Source organism: Strix aluco, chromosome 26 (assembly GCF_031877795.1).
Source record: "Strix aluco isolate bStrAlu1 chromosome 26, bStrAlu1.hap1, whole genome shotgun sequence".
NCBI classification, from domain to species: Eukaryota; Metazoa; Chordata; class Aves; order Strigiformes; family Strigidae; genus Strix; species Strix aluco.
Genome location: NC_133956.1, coordinates 3,977,515 through 4,002,515, shown reverse-complemented (window position 1 = coordinate 4,002,515; position 25,001 = coordinate 3,977,515). Strand labels below are relative to the sequence as shown.

At 44.7% G+C, this 25,001-nt stretch overlaps 1 protein-coding gene across 1 annotated transcript in view; it reads right to left on the bottom strand.

Moving 5' to 3' along the window:
• MAN1C1 (mannosidase alpha class 1C member 1) overlaps positions 1 to 25,001 on the bottom strand; it is a 68,568-nt gene that overhangs the window by 18,886 nt on the left and 24,681 nt on the right. Inside the window, exons 4-5 of the mRNA XM_074807363.1 lie at positions 4,046 to 4,161; positions 1,791 to 1,871 (exon numbers count right to left, since the gene is read on the bottom strand). Of these exons, the coding sequence (XP_074663464.1) occupies positions 1,791 to 1,871; positions 4,046 to 4,161 (197 nt within the window). The remainder of the gene's footprint in view (positions 1 to 1,790; positions 1,872 to 4,045; positions 4,162 to 25,001) is intronic.

The window sequence follows — 25,001 nt, the reverse complement described above, 5'->3', positions numbered from 1 at the left end:
CCAGGGTGGCAGAGGACACAGGGAGGTGAAATGACTGAATTAAAATCAAAAGAAGTCTTTCTCGGGTGAAGCATTAAGATTTACAACATGGGTTTGCCTAGCTTGTGTCATCTTCTGTTGTAAAAAACATGATTTCCAACAATCTTTTACTTGCAACTCTTTTCCAGGAAGGATTCATGGTTTCATGGCTAAGCTGCTCCTTTTCCATTTGTAATGCCTCAGTTTTGGGCTTTCAAATCAAATTATAGCTTACGGTGGCTTGCAGCACAAAGCCATCATACACAATTATTTTGGGACAAACTGATATAAGCACTAATCTTTGCTCCAGAGATTAGTCCTGATCAAGGGAAGCCTGTAAGTGACTTAGGAGATAAAGCACAAGCCTTTTACCTCTAACCCCCTATACCAGCCCAAGCTGTCATAGTAGTTCTCAGAAAGCAGGAATTTATTGCTCTAAAAATACAGCATTGAGGAAACCTGAGCTCTCCTGTGGGCTTGCAGACCTTTGATGCACTCACAAGGAGATAGGGGTTTGGTTCAGAACGGAAAGCAAGAGACAGGGACTTGATTTTTGCCTTTCAGCCTGGTGACACTAACTGGGTATATGACAGGCACTGCCCTGGCTGCTGAGCATCACTGATGACTGCATTTCAAGAGGTCACTGCTGGAGTTTTATGGTTTAATATGGTTTCTTTTTGCTCTGTTGATCTGAAGCCTGTTGGAAGTTGTGACTGAGACAGGCCCTGAGTCGGGGCACTGAGTCTTTGAGAGTTTTCCCTGGAGGGAAATCACAGAGAGAAGTCATTCCTAGAACTCATTTAAAATGCAACTAAAGTAACAGAGCTGCTCCTGTGACTCCACGGATCAATGGTGCCACTATGCAGTGATGAGCCATCCCATCCTATTATGGTGGACAGCACCCAGCCACAGTCAGTGTATGGCATGAGAGCTAAGCTCTCATTTAAGAGCCGATCTTCCAGTTCCTTCACCCACAAAACTCCCCCTGGAATCAGAGTTTCTGCTCGCCTAAGACTTCCAGGGCAAAGGAGTAATCTCTTCATCTCTCTACAGCTGTAAAATTCCAGTCCAGTCACATTATATAACAGATTATGGCATTAAGCCCTGGCCTCTGCTGGAGAGAAAGAAGGGAAGTGGCAGCGAGAGCCTCCTGCGTCAGCCAGGACTCCTGGGGGATGGGAGAATCCACCACACTACAGGAGGGGCTGTGACACCGAGCCCACACCTACTGGGCAAGGGGACATTTTGAGGGGCTGTATCACCGTGTTGCACAAGCTGGCAGGATACAGGCACCCTGCCCTCCTTCCTTGTACCCCAGGGCACTTTATCTTAGAAACTACTGCTACAGAGAGACTGTCCAGGTAGAGTCTGGAGCACTTGCCACTAATCAGTTGCCTTCCGTAGTCCGAGGCAGAATCTGGAATGTTTGATGAAATATTGCCTATGTTTAGAATACAAAGGAACAAGTACAAAGACAAAGATCACTGCAAACGGCATTTCACTGGGGAGCAATGTGTCCAACCAAAACCATGTCTTGCTAGAATTGCCCACAGGAGAAAAGATCTTTGCAAATGAGCCATGCACGGTGTGTGCAAGGTAATTATGTGAGACTTAATTAAAAGAACATTAGTGGCATTTCGATATTCATAAAAACGATAGGTTTAGCCTGTTGTTATGGAGGAATTATCTGATGCTCAGAGAAAAGCTGCTGGAGAACCCTTTCAGTTCATTATTGGTGACTGTGTGAGACATGCAGAGCTGCTGAAACAAACCTCTTCTCCAGTCAAGTAGTACGCAGCCAACAGTCCTCCAATATAGCGGATGTTCACCTCAAACAAGGATGCTTCTCCGTTCTGAAAATACATAATGATATACTTGACTGCAAAGTCTGCACGCACAAATGGCAGCTAAGGGGAACAGATTGCAGGCAGATACTTAAGTCTCCCAGTCCTCACCCACAGTGTAACACAGCTTTTTGTCTAAGATCTCACAGCACTTTTATTTGCTCTACAGTGACAGGTGGAGCCTGAAGGGAAGAGAAACACCCAAACTGCCCATTTATCACCAGCTGACAATATGTAAATCAGTTAGGGCAGATGTACTGTCCATCCATCCAACCCTGTCGGGTTATGCCTTGCAAAAAGCTGTGAGTTAGTTTAGGGCAAAAATTTGCTCCTTGATGTTTTATTTAAAGAGAAAATTGTACAGCCACGTGGAAAAATTACTTTCTCCATTTTCTTGTGGAGAGGGCACTGCATTAGGCAGGTATTTTGGGTCATTCAGAGACTCACCCCAGCCTGCAGGCTCAGAGGGGACTGCAGCCCCGAGGCCGCCTGTCGTGGGCATGCTTACGGAGAGACAAACTGCGCGATATCCGTGTGCCCCCCCACCACAGACAGCAGCCACAGACGGGTACGGTTCACTGAATCGCTCAAGAACCCACTCACCTGGAACAAGTTTTGCTCTACCTACTCAGCTGATGATCAGCAAATGTCAAAACGATTGCATTCAAAATGTGCCTTTAAAAAATACATGCTCCTGGCTGCTGAATCTGCATGATAAACGATTCCTACCCTCACGCAAATGCATAAAGCCAAAAATCAGAAAGATCTTCCACCAACACAGCACCTTCAGTGAGTAAAGGGGCACTTGAACCTCTGCACTAGCCTGCCCTTTCCAAATACCCGCAGGTTACGAATCAGAGCAAGTGCTTCCTTGAGATGATGACTGCAATTGCATGAGACAGATCACGGCACCCAGTTTCAAACAGAGCTTGTGGGCCTTGGAGTTCTTGCCTCAGTTTTCTGGACTATGAGAGTTCCTTGTACATAGACAATTTTTAATTAATTTCCCTCCTTCTCTCCCTCTGCTGTGCTTTCTGACTCCACCGATCAATCCATAGCATTCATTCTTGTCTTTGCAGATCAATCTATTCTGCAGGCCAAGATTAAAAGCTTTTATGAAATCCAGATAAATTATCTCCCAGTTGATTTTGTCCCTTGTTTATCGATTCAGTAACATACTGAGAGCATTCACCAAATTTATCAGATGTGGTCTTCCTTTTATGAATACATGAATGCCAGTCGTGCCCTCCCAAATGATGCTTTTCTATAAAGGCAGCTGCATGCATTGTTCCCATGGGGAGAACCATTTCTCACAACAGACAACTAGGCTGGCATTAAAAAAATAAAAGTTTGAACTGAACTCTGGTTTTAACATTCTCTGTATGCCACTGATGAGATCCCGTCAGCTCTCCCATGAGAAATACAAGGGTTGGCTTGGAGACCAACAGTCAGAGCTATGGCAAGGGGCTCCGGCCACACAGTGAGATAAAGGACAGCATCCTTCAACTGACAGCACTGCAAGACATGTGTTGCACCCAGAGTCCCTGCAAGTCTAACACTAGCTCTAAGAAGTGGCTAGGAAAGCTTCAGGGGCCACAAAGAGAGAGCATCTCTGGCCATTTTTAGAGATGATGCCCTTCCTTCCAAATCTAGGCTCACTATGTGCTCCTGCTTTGCTGCCAAGGTGCCACGCTCCCACTGCACAAGTCCCAGCAATGACATACCAACAAAGGGCCCAGTCGAGGAGATGAGCATTTTCAATCTTAATCTATAGCATGTAAAAAGAAAATTTGTCTTATCACAGGCAGACATTTAACTGAGGTGAAACTGAACTTGTTCTTTGATGCACAAAACTTCCTTGGAGTATCTAATAATTACAGTTGTTTTTATAATCCAGACCAAAACACAAACCCCATCAAACACTGAATCTCATTTGCAGCCAGACACTGTGAATCTGATCTGGTGGCCCCTGGCTGGAACCCTGTGCCATGTAAGAAGATGGGGTGAATCATCACGGTATTCCCTTTGGCCTTAAAAAAAATAAAATCAGAGTTGAGTGGTTTCTTCCCCGACAGACTTCATAGTTCCCCTCCCCACATGATTCTTAGAGAAGATTGTGGTCAGAACTGGCCAAACACGCAGGTTTTGGTGACACAGACAGGCATTCCCAGTAACTGACTCACCACATTCAAGTCAAAGCTCTTCTCCACCCACTTCTTTGCTTCTTGGAATTCCTCCTCGAGTTCCATGATGTACAGCGTATCTAAGGCATCTACCACCGTAGCTCCTCGAAGGCCTCCTGCATTGCAAACAGAACAGCGTGGTGAAGCCCCATTCATGCAGCCTTCTTTAGCTCTAAATCGATCTGCAGGAGCTGGGACAGGCAGCAGCTTCCAGTCCCAATACTGGGGATGTCTGGATGGGATCCAGACTGGCCACGATCTACGCTGAGATCTTCTACAAGGACTAGTGAGCTCTGGAACCCAAAATGGGCTGCTTTGGAGAGGCCCAGTTTTCAAAGACCTAGCCCTTCTGAAAGAATACCTCCAAGGAACAGCTCAAGGTCCATCCTTTAAGCCACCAGTCATGACTGCAAGCCTTGACCTTGTTTTCCAGTCTTGTCTTTGCCAAAGTGGTTAGGCAATTCCATCCCTAATCTTTGTTCAGCTGTAAGCCTAAAGTCAGCCTCTTTCTAACCCAGTTACAAGCGTAACCTTCTTCTAAGTGAGAGAATTGTATTTTTACAAGAGCATCCAAGACAGGACTTTGATTGATCTGTCCTGACGCAGTGTTTGTTATCTGGGGCACAAAGTACTTTTGCACCATGCCACGATCCAGGGTTTCCCACAACCAGCATATATACAAACCACAGACTCATCTGGCAGCAGAGAGACCAGAAACTCAATGAATCTTGAACAGAGAGTGGGTGACTTTAGGGACAGCTCCCTTCCTTTGGCTAACAGCACGGTTGGTCCCTGTGAGCACACTCACCAGTCTCCAGCAGATGGCAATGGGACACACGCAGATGAAGCAAATGCCAACCAAGTACTTGGACCAACCATGTCATTCATGTAAAAAAATTGCATGCCAAGCGTTGTCTTACGCAAATGGGTTACAGGAGAACTTCCAGTGAGACAGAATGACGTGGCATGCCATGCCAAAAAAACTATACAGGGTGTGTAGACAATCTTGTAGCCGTTGAGATTAAATGAAACTAGAGATGTTAACAACCCTGGGTTTGGAATATCTCAGTGCTAGAGTTTTATTTCTGTAGGGTTCCCTAAAATTATTCCTGGCATGGGAAAGCAAAGGGTATGAAGCACATTGTGACTCAAAAGCCTTTGTGCTTTAATTACAAATCCCATCACTTTCCTGGGTAACTCGGCAAACACAAATCCTCCCATGGAGGATCCAGTTTGGAATCATCATCACTCATCCCTGTGTGGATGTAACGCACCAGGGACATGGGTGTGAAGCTGCCTCTACACTGCCGTCAGCGAGCTGCATGTGCAGGCCCACACACACACACACACACTGCTCAGTTGCAGCCACATTCCTGCCACCCCCTGACAGTCAGACCTCTTGGAGTCTCTGGCAGCAGAGACGCTTGGATGAGGTTCAGGTTTCGTTTCTGCAGGAGAAACTGCTTGTATCGGCTCTGTCCCTATCATCTCCCTCTCCAGTGTAACCACAAAGACGCACACACAGTGCTTATGCCCAGGGGTTTTCCCGAGACGTATTTCTATTTGGCTCAGGTCAGTTCCTTCTTCTCATTCACAGACTTGAAAATACCACCCCAAGTTCCTCTGGCTTTCCCAGCCTTTTATTGCCTGCTCAGATTGGCTTGGCACTTTTGTTATACCTTCAGTGTTACTTCAATTCCAGTTCTGCTTAAGAGAGGAAAACCCAGCGGGATGCACTGTCGAGGAACTACTGCAGAGGGGAGAGGAAGGCAGAGGTGAGCCATGTGTCATGAACCTTTAGACTTTGGTCTTTTCTTATTAAGGAAAAAAAGTGACTGTGTCTGATGCACATCATACCTTTTCCCCGGAGAAGTGCTCAAATCCACCAATTTCATGCAGGGCTCATTTATGCTTTCAGCATTCCTCTCCCGTAAGAAAGACATCCTGCCTTATTTTGTTGATGTTACAAGATTGCAGTTTTGACACTTTTCAGCCAGTCAGCACATCATTGCTTTAATGAAAACCCAACCAAGACTTTACTGCTCAACTACAGATTGCTGGCTTTCGGATGCTGTCTGCATCAAAAACAGGGGCTGTGGAAAAGGGATGAAGGCAGTAGAGACAGCCTCTAGAAATCCATTTATTCCTGCAGGCTGGTGAAATTATCATCTAACTGGAGCTATCTCCGAGAGTGCAATAGATGGAGTCAAACAGCCACTCGATCAACTGGTGGGTTCTAAAAAACAGCTGAGCTGATGTTTGTATGGCATGTTTTCCAAAAGCAGTGACCATGAAAAACAACATCATCACAGTCAGAGCTGCTTTTACCAACCTTAATGATTCTTCAATATTAATGATTATGTGATTTTTATACACTTTCCTATTAGTAAGGAGAGACACACCAGCTCAGAGCAATACGGACGCAGACAAAACATTTTAAAAAGAGAAGAAGGGCAATGCCGCCTGAGGCACAGCCCATTACTGTGATATTCTTAGAGTAACACTAACAGGCTCAATTTAATTTGATGATATAATCCACAAAGGCTTTCATAATCTGCAGAGAGACAATGAGAAAAGTTGGCTTTGCTCAAACTAAACAGATACAAAGAGATGATAAAGTTAAAATTTTCTGGGATGATTAATTGAAGTGAAAAATATTGCTGGAATTGACAGACTCTTTTATGTTTTTAGCAAGTAAGGCCTTTAAAATACATGAATTGCATCGGGGATTAGGAACATGCTCGGATCTTTGCTAAAGCACAGCTCAGAGTTGCTTAGCTTTCCTCCCCTGTATTTGACAAAGTGGAGGGCAAACCTTGCTTCCCTGCTGGTTTGTCTTTGTGTCATTTTAAACATTTGTTTTAAATATTCCCCTAAACACTCTGTATCTGAAGAACCTCAGGCTGTGTGTTTTGTACAAGGGTCTTGTCAATGTTTCCTTTCTTCTGCACCAGCTTTGAAGCAATTGCAAAATGCATGGCTGACTTTTTTCCTGCAGCTAACAAAGTCTATTGCAATACCAAGGGCTACTGTCTCAGCTTCAGCTGTCTCATGAGTATGATAAAAAAAACCCCTCCTTCCCCTCCACAACCATGCAGAGAGCAAACAGGACTTTGCTGCTGTGTCTCTGTCGCTTGCCAGGACAGGGAGGACATCTAGGAAGGCCCCTGACCCCGCTGCACACACTGGCATGTTACTTCTTTGCTACAGGAGCATCTTCCTTCCTGCCCAGACTTTGCTTCAGCTGATCACGACAGAGCTCATGGTACAATGTCCAATGGCTCTGATTATACTCAGCTGTCAAAAGATGGTGCTATACATATCCTAGCATGTGCATTACAATATATACGCACCCATTTATAAAGGTGGAGGTATTTGCTTGACATGCTGCTTATTTTGAGAGATGTTAAAAAATAATCACCTTTCCAGATCTACACATTATAATGGGAGGGATATAATCAAAGGGGAAGCAGCTTCAAAAGGAAAAGGAATCAAAATCCACTCTGTCACTTTTGACTCTTGCTGACACTCCCCTCTCTAAATTACTGGTTTCAGCCTCTTTGTACTCTCTCTGAGGGAGTTTTAAAGCAGAAACCAAGAAACCCTCAAAGGAAATCCTTCTGAAAGTACCCAGAAATGGTAGCAATGACTTTTAAGCAGGACTCCTGTCTCCACAAATCTAAGGCCCTGCGTGCTATGAGAAGCACCCCCGCGCCAATCCTGTCGCAAAGCTGCCTTGGAGTGGAGATACACCTCGTTTGGGAGAGGCAAAGTCACTTCGCTGATGGCCAAAAGGGAAGGGGTGTCTATCGGACACAGCTCTGGGATCCACACCAGCTCCTACACTGCCCACTGAGAGCCCATGGCCATTCTGAAGAGGGAAGAGGAACCCTCCACTGGGACCAGGGGGAAGAACCGGAACCTCAGGGATGCTTGTCTGGGTGCATTTCTAACTGAAGGACTTCATGGCAGCTCTTGTGACAGCAAGTGGCAGGGCCTCTGCCTGGAGTTTCATCTGTGAGAGAACAGCAGCACACCAGAAGAAGCAGCTCATGGTAGCAATACAAAGGTTCATCTCTTCTTGAGCTGAAGGAGGGCCTGTACCACCCCGTCCCGAGCCACAAGTGTATTTGCTCTTTTGTGCACAAGAAGAATGGAGACATCCATGTAGGCAACAAGGCTGCTCTGTTCCTACTTCCACCCACCCAGAGGAACGAGCCTCCACCCGCTTGCTTGTGAACACTGCCACAGAAATCACTAACAAACGTTACATTAATTAACATAATTCTTGTGAAAGGTGCTGAATGGAGCACTCCACGGGGAGGAGATGGCATTGTGCACACACCGTATCCCCACAGCCTCAGTGGGAATGTCCTTTAATGCCAGTCTGGAGGAGCAAGACCATTCAAGCAATAAAGTCTCAGAAGGGCCATCATGGGAATTAATGGCAGTGTTATCTCTGAAAATCACAGATAAAGCCTGTAGCAGCTCATTCCACTCTGGGGTAGATAATCTGAATAGAAGGGCTCACCCTCTTCTCCTACCCCTGACTCGTCCCTGCTGCCTGCCAGCTTAGGGGTTTGTTAAAGCCACTTGCAGCAAGAGTTTGTAAGACAAAACACAATTCCAAAGGCTCATTAGGAGGTTTAACGTGTGTTCTCTGGGCCAGAGGTGGAACACTTTGAAAGACATATGCCAATCTCAACAACCAAAGGAACTAACAGGTACCAAAGCCTGCCAGGCTGCCCAGGGAGTTGCCAGCCAGGCTCCTCTTGCCAGGCAAGGGGCAGCCCTCTCTGAACCCGCTGCGGAGCCCAGGGCAGAAGAGAGGAGCTGCCACCGCAGCCTGCGGCTCCTCTAACCCCAACAGAAAGATCTGTATCGACTGTGAGCCCACGGACTATGGCCCAAAAGTGACAGATATGCAGTCCCGATCACAACCTGAATAAGGATTGTGAAGGGTGAAAACTCCAAGTCAGGCGAGTGGGGAACCTACGAGTAAGAGACGGGGCCCCCTGGGCACATTGCAAATGGGTGAATCTCGTGCACATCCCACAGCCCTGCTCTCCTGCAGCGTCCCGGCAAGCCAGCGTGTGGAGGAGAAAAGGGAACAGCTTTCTTCTCAAAGTACAGTTTAAAGGGAGGCCATGAGGGCTGATCAAAGGTGGAGAATATCTACCCTACCACCTGCCAAACATGTAAGGGCTAATTAAGGCTTGAAAAGCACTGCAAAGCACCAAGCAGGGACTAAGTATAACTGCGGTAACAATCACAATTGCTGCTGCATCTGTGAACTTCCTTTTAGTTACCCATTATCTGCAAATCAAACCCACCAGTTTAGGCAGAAACAGGACAATCAAACATACTGGCGTCAGGTACACAACAGAAACTGCACGTTTGATCATTAGTAGAGCAATAAGAGTTTACATCTGACTCACTGAAGCTTTCATGACCCACCAAATCCATAAGTGAAATTCAACCGATGTGAACACTTTGCATCTGTTCACGTTTACAGCCCAGACTTGCCTGTGAATAGCAAGGGATGGCCACATGCTGTATCGGGCTACAACATGGATCCAGGCATTGCTCACGCAGCACAGTTGAGCTCCCCCATTAGAAAGGGCCCAGAGAACAGGGTTACATTTTTTAGGAAGTAAGATGAGCAAAAGACAAAGTCTTCACACCAAAGAATTGCCTTTTATCAGGAGACTGTGACGTTATCCTGGGTTTAGCTCTCCTTCAGTCTCTGTGGGAGCTACACAGAACAGAAGACAGTCACGTCAGAGAAAGCCACAACTTTTCATACGGCTTCTTGCAGCCAAGGTCAAAACCTTCAGCTTGAAAGAACCTCTGCCTCCACCCTCTGCACCCTGCAGGCAGACAACAGCAAGCTGAGATGCACAGTACTGGCTAGGTTTCTCTTAACAGCAACTACATGGCTGAGGAGTGAGCAGGGACTGAAGGAAAGGACAAAAATTAAGAAAGGGAAGGGAAGAGGGACAAAACCAGACTATGAAGAAAGAAAAATGAAAAACAAAGACACTGCAGAACACTTGCAAGAGCATCCAGGATATTTTCAATGCGTTCCCTTGGCACCAGAAAATAGATTGTGGTTTTTGCTGTGCTCAGAAAATGGTTTGTCTTCCCTGCTCTGCTCCTGCTCTATCAGTTCAAACTGCTGAAGTGTCGCCCATAACTGAGGAAATCTATCAGCCTTCTGGGCCGTGGAGCCTGAGCCTCATGCCATCTTTTCAGCCTATCCAGCTGCCAGCCAAACAAAGCCCCATCACACTCCTTCCAGTGGGAAGGGGGCCTGGGGTCCGTAGGCTGCTCTAATAAGGTGTCAGTGACTCACTGACAAGCAAAGAGACAATAGTTAGGCAACAGAGTGACTCACTGGTAACAAAGCACGATTCATTTACCTTCATCCTACCTCTGGGGGTTTACATAAAGCAGGATGCAGAACAGCAGGCCCAAAGAGAAGGGACAGCCAGTGCAGCAGCCTGCATTCCAGGACTTCTCTCCAGAACCTCACAGAACACCCTTGCATGCTCTCTGCACCAGCTCACACAGCTGAACCAAGCCTCTGCTCTTCCTTCTGGCTTTTCCACCTCCATTCCTACAAAGCCCAACCAGCTCTCCTACCAGATGCCTATCGCTTCTCAGGACCAAAGAGCGCCCCTTTGTCAAAATCAGTCTTGTGTTGGTTTGGGGGTTTTTTTTGCTTTGTTTTATGGTTTTGTTTGGTTTTTTTTTTTTGGTGGGAAGTTACTCAAGCTCTAGGAAGGAATTCTGGCCAAGCCGAAATACCTCCTCGGGGTGAGGTATCTGCAAGGCTGGGGATCTACCTGTTCAAGTTCTTTTGCTACCAGTCTTGGTACACAGACCCACACCTGCTTCTCCCGATGGCTGAACAAGAGGCCTAACCCCAGGACATACTCAGCCTCCATAGCTCAGTAAATGTTTAATTTTCTAGACAAAGTGGAGCAGCTGTGATGGGAGGGACAGAGAGAGTTGCCTTCCCTCACTCCCCTCTTCCCAAAATAGCCAACTTGGAGTATCACAGGCCAGATATGAGACTTGAAGGGCTCCCAGCTGCAAGTCTGTCCCTTGAGAGTCTTTAAAAAAAGCTGTAAAAGTGATGCTTCAGCAAATGAGCAGCTAAGAGTGGGGTCTTTAATAGCCCTCTTCCTCAGGAAGGAGAAATGCCTTTTACCAATGGCTTTGCCTGACTCCCACAGCCGTTCTGTGTCCTGGGAGCCACTAAGCACGATGGCTTGCAGGTGTGTGATCTAAAGTGCGGCTGCCCTGCCGCAAAGCCAAAATGGCACGTACATCACACGCAACGAGGCAGCCTCCCTGTCTCAACTCTCACCAGCTTTGCTATCTAGGTGCAAGGAATAACGATGACTATAGTGTGTGCCTAGACGCACCACCTTTGCAACGCTGGAAATGGCGCAAGGATTCCCAAGCAGCAGGAGTATCTTCACCAGCTTTCCAACACTCCCTCCTCGATGTCAGGGTTTAGCTCAAATAAAATTCTTCTTTGGGCCATATCACCTGTGTTTAGAGAGCCGCATACCCCTGCTGTTGCTATTATGCTGCTGTTCTGAACTGTCTGTCACAGAGATGGATGGAAGCCCGAACTGACCTCACCAACACACCTATTCAGCAGGCAGTGCCTAAGCACTGGAGCAAGCAAAGAGGTTAAGAAATATCGTCTCTAATGACACGGAGACTAAGACCCAGGGGGCCTGGTCCTGCCATTTGGCAAACAATCCTTTATGAAGTTTCTCAGTGAACAGAAACCGAATCCTTCATTTTCAACAAAGCCATTTTAAAAAATCTGTACAGCAATGCATTGTGCCAATGCTTAAAATGAACAGCACAAGTCATTAGGAAGCTATCATACTTAATCTTGCATATAGCAGGACTGTTTAAATGCTACAGAACAGAGAGTTTCAAATAGCTTTTTGCTAACTTTAATAACCAAGTTTACAACTGAAAGGCAGGAGCGAAAGGGGGAGGAATTTAGATCAGCGCAATGTAAACCTAGATCAAAAATGAAAGGTCTTGACTCCCACTGTTCTTATGTCAAATCATATTTGTCAAAACAAAAATTAGTGCTGAAATCTTGTTTGGAATAAAAATTAGGATGCAGTTTCTATGAAACATGATGAACTTGTTAACTGTTGAGGCACAAAGGACTCCAGTTACTGGTTATTTGTCTTCACCTCTTGGGGTGCAGGCGACGCAGGGCAAAACAAGAACTGAAAACACTGAGATCCCTTCTTCTGGTTATGTTGGTACTGAAGGCTTCAAAAGATTGAACTGGCTTTGATTAAAATCAGTGCCTTGTTAAAACAGGAGTTTGAAAAGCGACCATCTCTGAGCGCTGCTTTTCTTGTTCTTTTTGGTTCTTTTTCTCATTGATAGTGCTTGGAGACCAGACTGAACTTTTGACATTTATCCAGAGATTTGTGTTGAGAACGCCTGGGAGCTGGCTGAGACCACGTCACCAGACAGCTTCTGGGTGGTGGCATACTGTCGAATTCTGGGGGAAATCTACACAGAGACTTCTTACACAGCTCAGGATTATCTTGGCAACAAAGTAAACTGTGAAAATCACTGCACAGTTTCTTGAAAAGTCTGCTTCGCAGTGAAGATTTGCCAGTCCTCTCTGTTGAGTGCTCTGGGTCAGGCAAAACAAGTGGTTGGGAGCCTGGAACTCCTGAGATAGGATCTGGGTTTAGGCCAGAGCTCCCCGCCTGCTCTGGGCCTTAGTTTCTTTTGCCAGCAAAAAAGCAGGACGCATTTTCCCCCAAGTTTAAAAAGAGTTTAAATAAAGTGCTGGTTAGAGGAATAAAAATATTTAAAAATCCATGTTCAGGAGAGTGCTGCAGCACGCTGACTGAAGTTTGAGCCTGTTCTACTCAGTACCAGTTCCAGCAAGACAAGAAACAAGAATCAATAGACCACAAGACACACGCTACCCCTCCGGCACAAAGCAAAGAGCCCCTCGTGCACTGGCCTGCTCCCTTACCAGCTGCTGTCTCGCCACCTCTGCTGATCACATTAGTTTATCCACCATCATCTGACCTGGCGCTTCTGTCTCCATTTGTCCTAAGCACCTTGCACTAGCCACTCACCTTCCCTCTGGAATGGCATTGCTGGCCACGCAAAAACACTCCTACTAGTTCATTTTTTAACTTTTCCTTTCATAATTGTCCTCTAGCATGGAAACCTTACACTAGGTATCAGTACTGGAAGATATACTCCAGTTCCAGAAGATACTCTCAAGTAGAAAGACAATCTGCTCACATTGCAAGTAGGATCAAGCCAGCTGTCAGTGATCTCTAGGTCAGGGCTGGTGCTATTTGTTCAGCTGACACAAATTAAATGGAAAATCCAAATTAAACTAGGAAACAGGTTACAGACTTTTCCAGGAAGAAAGAAAATGTCTCCGTTAAGTCTCATTACAACCTGGTCCTTCAGCTGCCTATGAACAGTACCTACATACTGCAGCTGAAGCCTGCAAAGTCAACACCACCAGACCTGAGTTACGGCCTTGCCACTGTGTCTTATTTATTGAGGCTTTTGTCTGTGAACCTGATAGCTGTAACAGAGTAACTTTATTCCCTTTATTTAAGGTAAACTAAACAAATTACATCTGAGCAACAAGGTAGCAGCATAGAGAGATAAAGAGGACAAAAAAGTACTCCAAGAATTAGAAAAGATCTATTTCTTTTTTTATCAGCACATTCTCCTGCAGACAAAAAAAAAAAAAAAAGTCCATTAGCTTTTCAGCAACCTCATTTTTCTTTGCTTTCCAAATAAACCACTGCACCTACACTTCAGGGACTTCATCAGAAAACACTTCATATCCAAGGTTATTTTCCCGTCTTCTTCATATTAATCTTCCTCACTCTCCTCTCCAGATACTGGTCAAAAGGGCACACCCCAAATACTCTCCACCCCACGCATGCTGCCCTGACGTACAGAGCAGGGGGTGACTCCGCAGAAGAGCAGACCCACCTCGCAGAGCCCTTGGCCTCCGGCGGCTCATGGGCAGTTGCCACGGGCAGCTCCGTTCCCTGTCGACCTCAGCCGTGAGCGGCCATCGATGGAGGTCTTGGGGCAACGCGCTGGGCACTGCCATGCTCCCAGCTCACTAACTGCACTAGTTCTGGTTACCTGCAGATCCTGCCTCTCCCTGGCATTTGTTCTTACTGCAGCAGGGGCAACAGACATGGGGGGGGACAGTGCCAAGCTCCCCCAGATCCCAACAAACCAGCCCCCTCACCCCAAGACACAAACCACCCTTGATTTCAGTTTATGTTGACGTGCCACACCTGATCTCTTCCACTTCATGTTTCCTGAGAGATTTGGCTCTGGTAGCTGACAGAATGATGACCCTGCTTTGTAGGCTACCAACTGGCACTAATCGCTTCAGCTATCAATTATCTGATCCCGGAGATGCTAATTTTCTTGCAGTTCTGGAAGAAATACTTAGTGGATCCATCAGAAACCCATGTGTTTTACTAGACACAGGGCATCACTCAAGACAAGGCCAAGGTCACTGCCACTCTATAAGCTTCATACCTGAATCAGCAAAGAACCTAGTCCTATACACTGTAGGGTGTATAACGTCACACTTGCCCCAACTAAGGTCAAAGGGCTGATCATTCTCTGAAAAGATGCTTAGAATCAGAAGAGCAACTAATCCTGGAGCACGTGGCTTGGAAGAAGCAGAGCCTACGGTATATCAGACGGTGCAAAGAGACTAAAAGGTAACACCACCTTGAAAGAGCCATCTGCCAAACAAGGATGACCCACCTCCCGCCTAAAGGCAAGGAATTTTGAAGACTGGCATTAGGGAGACCACCCAAACATCTGGGCTACAAGATAGCTCAGTCTGTTTTTCATTGTTAACAGGAGCGATCTGAGCTCACACGAAGTGGTAATGAATCACAGTTCCACCTGCACTGCACAATGGGTGTTAGCATATGTGCTGCACAGTTTCTAGGTAAATCTGGCATCACGGAGAAGCATCTTGAAGTGTTGGCTTTTAGGCTGCTATGATCAAATTTAATACGGAATGTGTTCCAGCTGGGGAAGAAATAGCTTTTTTGGATTACAAACCACTCATGTTTTTCAAATATCAATTTCCCCTGAAGAATTAAGTCTATCATTCAAACTGAACTAGCAATGGCAGCTCTCCCCTGAACAAGTGATGGGTGAGAGAGAGAAAAAGAGAGCCCATGCTCATTTAGGAACATGGCAAAGTAGGCTGTGTCTAGAGGAGATCAGCCTGGTGGGAACAGGTTAGAAATAGTCTTATTATGCACGGAAAAAAAAAAAAAAAAGAAAGGTGTTCAGCATAAAAATGAATTGCTTGTCATAGTAACAGCCCTTCAGTTACTTCCTTCAGTGGAAGGGGAGAGAAGATATATGATAAGCACCTATTGCCAACTGATTCTTAAGTATTTAATACTTGGCAGCAGCTCCCCAGTTTAATCCTCTTTTCCCCAGTTTCTCCAACCATCTTTCATCATTTAGTGATCCTCCAACAACAGGCACTGTCCCATCACGGCATGACTCCAAACCTCCTGGAGCTCAAATCAAACCGTTTCTATTCAGGAGTGTCATAGCGGAGGAAGCGGTTTGACTGAGCCTCAGGAACACAACCCTTGATACAGGAGAGATACTGCAAATCCACTCTCCACGTGCATCCAATCCGTTTCCCATGACACACGGATTCTATTGCAGGCAGACTATGTCGGCTATGGAGAGCTCAGCGGAAAATTGAAAGCAATAATCATTCAAATGCTCCTTCGGGAAAGAGGTTTTCTCCTTTGTTTGGGCAACAGGGCTCAGATGTCAGCGAAGCAGAGGTAATTACTTCTGGCAAAGATAGGTAATTTGACAAGCAAGGAGTAATTCTGGGACAAACAGTTCAAGAAGGTTAAGCAGAAGACAACAGCAGCAATACTGGTGGGGCAACACACTGCTGGTCTCTCCTCTTCTGGATGTTTGAAATTAATTTTAGACTGGTTAAAGGTAATCTGATCATATATTATTTACTGCTCCTTCACACACCTCCTCGAGGACTGGCATCATTTAACGAGAGGGGTCCCAACAGGCCTATTAAAACAAACACACACATCCTACCTGCAACTATTATCCACGGACTCTGAGAGACATAGGTAGCAGTTAATAAGCAGAGACTGTTAATTCATCTTGGAATTCAAGGGAGAAACTCTTTGTTATAATAATCAAGAATAATGTGCCCTTCTATCTTCCAAACACACTTCCCAAAAAGTGGCTATGGCAGATGTGTTATGACAGCACAGGAGAGAGATGCAGCTTGTAACTCTAGACGGCATTTTTCCCTCAGCAGATAAGATACGCTCTGGAGGGGCTTTGCAGAACAGACAGTGCGTTCTAGTTTGGGTTATAAAACTGCTCATCCCTGACATGGTTTTATCTATAGTCCAGACAAGCAAACATCACCTCCCACAGTGCGTTCACAGAAATGATCTGGTCCTTAACACAAGCCCAGGTGTGAGAGAAGAATTCAGAGATACAGGAATGAAACTGTCCTTTGCCTCAAAATATCGTTAATAGGATTAATTATGATGTTTAGTATGCAACAGAATGGGAGGTGCTGGGCCTGGACACCTGCTATCAATCCAGATACTGCTCACAATCTGAGCTAAGATCCCTAATAATCAACGATGAAAGAATCTAAATACATTTTATTTGTGAATGCAATGGGTCAGGAGAATGCAAATGGTCCATTATATGTCTCAGCTGATGAGCAGGAACACATTAAGCCATGGTAACTCCATCACTTGGAACCATCTGCCCATATTCTTCCTTTTCTCTCCTATATTGTTAAAGTCACACCAAGATGACCCCGGCTGAAAGACTCCAAATGCTCTCCAGTATGTTGCTTGACAGGATTAGATATCAAAATAATCTTAGAGAATTGGGAAAATAGTCTGAAATAACCAGGATGCAATTCAATAAGGACACACAACGTATTTCACCCTGAGGGAAGAACAACAAACCACAAAGCATACGGAATAAATGGTTAGACAGCAGTCTGCAGAAAACAGTACCGAGGCTACAGCAGATCACAAATTCAGCTTAAATCAACAATGTTGTAATGTTGCAAAAATGAGCAAACCCCACCCCAGGACGGGTGAATAGCGTGTGTCACGTGCAAGCCATGAAAGGGCTCTTGCTCTCCACTCTGCACTGGTAAAGCCTCAACCAGGACACATCACCCACTTCAAGAAACATTTGGCTCACCTGGAGACTTTGGGGGAGCAACAGCACTGAGGAGAAGGCCACAGAATGTGACCTACCATTAGAGCTGGAAAGCTCTGGGGTTGCTCAGCCTTGAGGGGAGAAGACTGAAGGGAGCTTGGCAGCATTTTGCAAAAACACAAGAGAGATGCTGCAAAGAATAAGATGGTAAACCATTCTCTACATCCACAGGGAGAGGCCAAGAAGTCGCAGCTTAACTCTCCACAGGAGAGCGAGGTCAGACACCAGTACAAGCTTTAAAACTGTAAAGCACTGATGCAGAATGCCTGCGATGACTTTCCAACAAGGGGTAGCTTAGGGATGGCTGAAGAAGGGAAGGACTAAATGACCTCTCACTGTTTCTTTCTCATTCTGTGATTACTCACCAAGATGAATGAGAATTGCAGGTCTCCAAAAAGCCTCATGAAGATGCCCTTTGGAGATGGACCAAAGTGATTCTGAGGGAAGGAAGTGCTACATAAAATGCTTTCTGATGGCTCGATTCCCTGTAAACCCCCAAAGCTACCTTAGTGACAGAGTACATCACAGTTACAATTTTGGATGTACACAGAAGTCAGGGAATTAAAAATGCTGGTTCCCACAGCAACCAGGATGCAGCTTTCCAAGAGAGAAGGAATGTTCTAGCCTAGTCAAAAGGTGTCAATTTTAATACCTGAAGGCGATTTCCACTTCCAGATGCCTGAAGAAGGCCTCGGTGAAGTCAATGAAAGCTCTCTGCTCTCGTGTACGGGAAAAACTTGATCCTCAGTTTCTTTCTTCCTGAATTATCTGCTCTCTCTTGCAGCGCACAGCACAGATTTGAGTTTGGAAATTAAGATGAGAGACAGACAAATCAAGGCTGCTGCAAAGACCATCACCAGGAATGCTGTGATCTTGGACCACACTATGCTTTAGTATTCACATAATTTGTGCTCTCCCATCCTCCAGCTCTGTGAAGAAATGATATCCCTATGTAATCATGTATTCAGATAAAAGCACTGTGGTGAGAAATAGGCGTAACTTAGGTGTTCTTAATTGCATGTTTGTATCAGAGCAAGGATATTATGGGTATATTGAAATTTGTATGGAAACAACCTCTGCCTTTAGAACTTTCTCCTGAAACACCTTCATTTTCCTGCACTGAGTTTTTTCCTCCGTTTTTCTTTTGGGAGCTGCATATAAAGTGTGTTAGGGTGCAGTAGATTTTTTGAGAATAAAACATCAGAAGAAGGATGAACAATTTTAGTAAGACCAGAAAAATCCTCCCTGTTTTTTACACTGATGCCTCAAGCAAAGGCTAAGGGATTTTCTTGAACTTCCCCAAAAAATTCTCTCTGGAGACAAGAACAATCCTGAGAGGCTAAAAGATAGTATTTTTAAAAAGTATAAAGGTCTTCAAACGACAAGTGCCTACCACAATATTCTGAACACATATATCCAACCTTGAAACCAGTGACAAATCTGAAAGTTGATGTCCTATGGGATGATGTTAAACCTACTGATTAAGTGAGATAAGAGACTTCTCTCGTCCCAAAAGGCAGCAGAGATGAAAAAAAATATCGGAATCAAGTACCTGGAAAAATTACAGAAAAGGAAATTCTGTAGCAGGAGCCATTTGAAATGCGATCTCCTGAAGGTGAATAGAAAAATGTCAAAATCTAACACTAATCCAGACGAATATCCAATGAGATACATAATGAAGGTGGCAAGAAACTTCAGCAGTAGCACAAAAAGAGATATGATAAAGCAATTAAGTTCTAAATGTGAAATCTAACACAGCAAAGCCAGTTCTGAACCTGCCTAATCTCTTCAGAAGTTTCAAGAGTGGAGAAGGAGTGAATTAAAAACAAAGAAGGTAAGTGGGGGTTTTGCTACACAGTTTATAACTATCCATTTCCTCTGAATAAACAACGAAAAGCTAAATACAGAGGGATGAAGATAAGAAAACCAGAAGTCTCGAGATATTTCCAACATAAAAAGGCACAGCTAAAAGTACATTTAAAATATATTCATAACTTGCTCTGCTTTTTTATGTAGTTTCTGGTAGCGCATGTCTGCACGTGAGTTTGTGTCTGCAGTGGAAATTATGTAAAGCATCTCATTGCAAATGGTGGGTAGAAGACAAACGGCCCTCAGCATTTCTGAAAGCTGTTATTCTGACCAAAGCAGAGGTAGCTGTGTCGTCAGGAGCTCCAAGTCTGGTGTTCAACTCTGTATTTTCTGTGTTATTATCAAGTCTTCCCAGAGGGGCACCATTAAGATCCTTGGAGTGGATGCTGGATGTTAGTTCAAGCCAGTTGGAAGTGCCAAGCCTCCAACTCAGCTTTCGCTGTGGAGTTGCCACCAACGCCTCCATAATCCAGAGAAGAATCGGTGAGCAGTCCAACTACACCCACTCTCAGTTGGCTGCCTTTTAATCACACGCTCAATATCTCTGAAGATTAGACAATTATTTCCGCATAATTAGTGTCCGGAATGAGGCACAAACAACATCCATAACGGGGTGATTTAAAAAAAAAAAAAAACAAAGAAAAAGAAGAAAAAAGCTTAAAGACAAGCTCACTGTATTTTGAAATACAGCCTCCAGAGTCTGAAAAAAGGAAAAAAAAAAATAGTTACAGCCTGGATTGTTCCCCTGTCTGCATGGTAACAGGGCTGCTCATGCGTGGCTTGCTTCCTCCATACCACTGTACGTTCGACTCCTCAGCATCTTGAAATGAGGTCCCAAAGAACACTCTCTAGTCACAACATCACAACAGAATTTTCCTTCTTTTTCTGCTTTCATTTGCTACTTTAATGGCTGTTTTTCTAAATTTTTTTTTGTTTCCTTCTCCTCCATTTTGCTGTGCAAAGCAGTTCTGACAAATCCCAAGATGCTCTCTTACTTTTAGGCCTCATTAAACTCAAAACTGTTCAGGGTCAATGGAAAGTTCATGGAACTCATGAGGAAGCCTGGGATGATTAATGGTTTTACACTGAGATAATGTGAAGTTTGCCTGGTTTCCTGCTAAAGGCAGGCCCAGACCAAACCCTCGCTGTCCAATCTTTGCAGCTGTCCTTGTATCTAAAGGGCTGAACACAGAGACACACTGCAACGTGCATCTGTGCTTTACATCTTAGGCCAAGGCTGTTTTCCACTGAATTTTCTGAGTTTGTTCTTTGTTTTCTAAGATGTAAATCTCAGCTGAGGGGAGATGAATCTATTTGGTTCAAATAAAATTTTTTTCAAGAATTGCTGCCATGATGGAGCTAATCAGATCTAGTTCAGCCCCAGAACAAGAGCTTTGATAGCAAAGGTGCTTGAAGAAGGCCCTAGGCCACTATATGAGACATTAATTTATTTTTTTTTTCTGTTTAAACTTTTTAAATGAGTATTTCAAGTTGACAAGTTACTACCTGTCAGCTGAGCCACTGTAAAAAGCTTAAATCTCTGTGTGAGGTTTAGGGTTCAGTGGAGCCCTGATGTTTGAGCTAATGCTTGAAACAGCACGTTTAAAGGAATCCACCATTCCCAGCATGACCCAAGGTGTGAGCAGAGTGGGAACGGATCTCCTACAGTATTAATGACAACCTTGGTGTCTGGAAGGAGTGATCTCTGGCAGGTGGAAAGCAGGGGAAAAAAAAACCAAAACGTAACAGGGATAAATGTCAGCTCTAACATGAATCATGCAACCAATCTCCGAGTTTGATATTTGGAGGATATCCTGATTCACTGCTTCCTGCTGACTGGAAGTAAGTTTGTTGCTACAGATTTCAGTGACAGCAAAAGCCAACATCAACTCAAAATGCCCCTCCTGAAAATAATATTCAACTGGCTAACATTATACATAAAAAAAAAAAAAGATGATGCCAGGGAGCAACAGTGTTCCAGCAACATCTTCATTACTATATGTATTTTTCTCTTTAAAGAGACCTTGGAGCCAACCGTCTACTGTCATGTGCAATAGGCAGCAGGAATAATTCAGCATACAAATTCAGAGAGCAATTATTATTATTATTATTATTATTTTAATCACATAAAAGGACACTCCAGGGTTTTGTAATTTTGTGATCACAGGGAAAGAGACTCATAGGCAGAACAGAAAAGCTGCACCAAGTGATTGCACAATTGGAGGATACCATTTCTCTTCTGGTAGTTAGAATGTTGCTAAATTAATATTTTCATCCAATTACCTTTCCATGTTAAATATTCATACATCAACTCCTGTTGCTTCTAATTGAGGTGGGAACATTTCCTGCCTGCTTCATGGTTTCCTAGCTAAATCACTGATGAAGGAAGCAGCTATTTGGAAAATGTCTGGCTCAACAGGCAAGACTGGATGGTTGAAGGACTAACTGGGACGTGGAGCCTTCTGTGTCCAGTTGGGCCCAGCACCTGAGGTGGTGGTCAAAGAGCACTCTACCCACTGTTAAAAGTCACTGTGAAAGGAGTTTGGGGTGCAAGTCCAGTAGAGAGATGTTACTTGAATTTCCATCCAGATCAGAGACTGGGCAGGTCACAGTGCAATGAGAAAGTCCAGTAGGATTGCACTGCATTTGCCAGGGAGAAGAAACCTGAAGGTTTACAGATCTCAGGACAACCAACTTGGTACTTTCTAGAGGCCTCTCTGTATATATTCATGTGGTCACTACTTTTCTTCCCCAGCCACTTCAAACCCATTTTTTATCTTGGAGAGCCAAAATAGCACTATTTCCAGGCAACTGAGACCAATGACCTCCTGTCTTCAAAACAAACTGTCGGGAAGTTCAGGCCAAAGTTTGCGCTGAGTACACAAACCCAGCCTAAGCAGCCACTGATCTTCCAAGATCTGTTACCCAGCCTGTGCAGATAGCCCTGTGTACTCTGTCAAACGAACAACGTGGAGGGCCCTACACGAGGATGAAGTCTAAACACCTTGCATCTTTTAGGTCCAGCTGCTGTCAGATCTTTGCCATCCAGTTCTGGTGACCTGGCTGTGTCCTAAATGTGACAGTTGTCACATGGATTCACATCAGATAAAGCTAGAATGCCTCTCAAAGATACACAAATTCAGCATATGCTGAGAGAAGCAATGGCTGTGACGAGGCAATTCATAATTTTAGGTGTGATTTCAGGTGGGGAGAGAGGAAAAAAAGGGGGGAAACCTATTTAAGGATTGCTATTTTTATAATAAAATTAATATACTAATGTGCAGTTAGGTGGTGAAAAATGACTGTCTAACAGCACAGCAAGGTTCCGTATTTACTTGCTGTCACTGATTTCAGAGCAAATTGGCTCAGGTTATAAGTCAAAGAAGGATTCTTCTGCTGCCAGCACTGCATACTTCAAGAGGTATCTGAAAATCGGGCTTCTTACCTTATCATTGTTAAAAGACTGTGCAATCAAAACATAACTGACAATTCAGCTGATGCATGAGCAGAAATAGATGCCAGCTCACTCTCCCATAGCTAGAGAAACTCTGTAAAGCTAACAGGATTTTAAAAACATTTTGTCAGAAAAATAAGTGGCTATGACAGACCCAGGGAGCGGGCAGAATAATAATTCAGCTATCTAATGCTGGGTATCACAGTGACAGGTGCATTTCAAGTGCTGCGCTACATAATACGGTTGCCCTCTCCAGCAGCCTCGCTCCAAGGAATTCAACATGCTTTGCAAACATCAATTAAATTAATGCTCATAACACCAAAGACAGGAATGCTGAGATGCTGGGGTAAGAAGGGTTAAAATAACTAGATCAGCACTGGGAACAGAATACATACCTGCAGATCTCTAGCCTTCACCCTTAGCCACAAGCCCAGCTGGGCCATTTTTCTTAAATGGTTCTCCTAAACAAGTATGTTTTGAGCCTGATTCTAACAGCGCCCAGATACTCTGCAGGTCTCCCTTGAGTTAGCTTAAGTACGGAAAGAAATTTTGCAGATAATTCTGAAAACCCCACAGTTGTGCAGTCATTCACATTGCAGCCTTGTGGTGTAGGTTTTAATCTAAGAGAGATCATCCTTCCACCCTAGTAGTGTGCTTTGCCCATTTCCATGGTATAATTTCCAGGGAAATCATCACACATCTGAAATGGCTGCAAGTCTAAAACATGTTTACCCACTGGAGGGATGTTTAGCATGGCACATCTCATCACAAGCATCACAGACGAATAAATAACACTTATGAAAGAACCACAGCTAGCGGGTTTAAGGAAAGGGCTTTCAAGTTGCAATGATTATAAATGACAGCAATCAGAAGACTTCTGTACAAATAAGCTATGTTCAGAATATGAGAGAATCTTGATGAAACTGATGCACTAGGAACAGGACCTGGAGAGCATCAATCACAAGGAGGAACGTAAGACCAAGTCACCAGATCAAAGTCCAAGTGAGTGGGAACGCTGCCTTCTGGGGTACGTAGCAGTCCAGCACTTACTTGGGTAGCGGGCCAGTCTGATCTCTGGGTATGAAAAAATATGGAAACAGGACAGATAGTCCCCCCGATGCGACCTGCCACCTTCCAAAGCAGAGGAGAAAGGAGATTAGCTAGGGTCGAGATACAAGAGTTCTTCTGCCTGTGATTTTCCTGACATCGGGGCAGACGTCGGGGAGGGATGTTAGCTCATGGGTGTTAAGAGAAGCAGAATGCTAGCAGGAGCAGAAGGTGAATGTTTATTTTGTATTTCTACTTTGATTAGAGAGAATATTTGATAAAGAGCAGCTCCCCTGCTTCCCCCAGGGTGAGGTTGCTAAACTGAAGGCTAGGCTACAAGTGAGCATCACATCCACAGCAGGAAAATGTATCACCCTTCAAGAACTTGATTGCTTCTCATGCACACAAACATACTTGAAAATAGCCCCAAAGAGGTTCCTTCCCTCCCACATGGAAGCAGCTGCAGAGAAATCTCAGCTTAATATTGACACCTCCAGCCTGGAGAGTACCCGATTTGCCTCATTACATATGCAGTTTGGAATAAAAAGATGCATGATGTGACAGGAGGGGCAATGGGCAACAAGGAAGAAGGCGAAGAGTGCCCTGTCCTAATTTCTAAAAGTCTCTGGAGACCAGAGGGATAGTAGGCTGCAGCTATGGATTGCCTAATGTTTCCGTTCTTTACCAAGCGCGGTTAAAAGGAGGAAAAGCCTATTAAGAGGCTGAAATGTACCATGTACCTTCTTTTCTGCAATTGTCTGCAAATCCTTGAGCTCCAAAGAATTTTCCTTGAGAGTGCTCACAGGCACGCTACAAACAAGCATAAGTACTGCCAATTGTTTTAGCATGATAAATGCATTTAAAAGCTTTCAATATTTTTGTCTGTTTACAGGCACGCTCCTTGAGGAATTTTGACAAGCTTGCCAGAATGGAAAAGTTGCAAAATGCTTAACTTAGTGCTGAAGTTAATGCAAATTGTCAAGTAAGAAACCTGAGTACTCTTGGGGCGTTGAAGGAGGGAGGCAAAGGACAAACAAACCCAAATCACTGCTCCTGACAAAGTGAGACTGGGCAAGAGCAGTGGCTGGTCATACACAGCCTGTGCTAGTACAAGGTCAAAACTGCTTCCTCCAGATACCCCAACAATCGTTAGCGCGGCTTCCGTGCAACTTCCAGCACTGCACAACCAGAGTTAACCCTCCTGGTACTTCTGCAGGAACTAAAGAGTCAGGTGGCTCATCTGGGGCAATA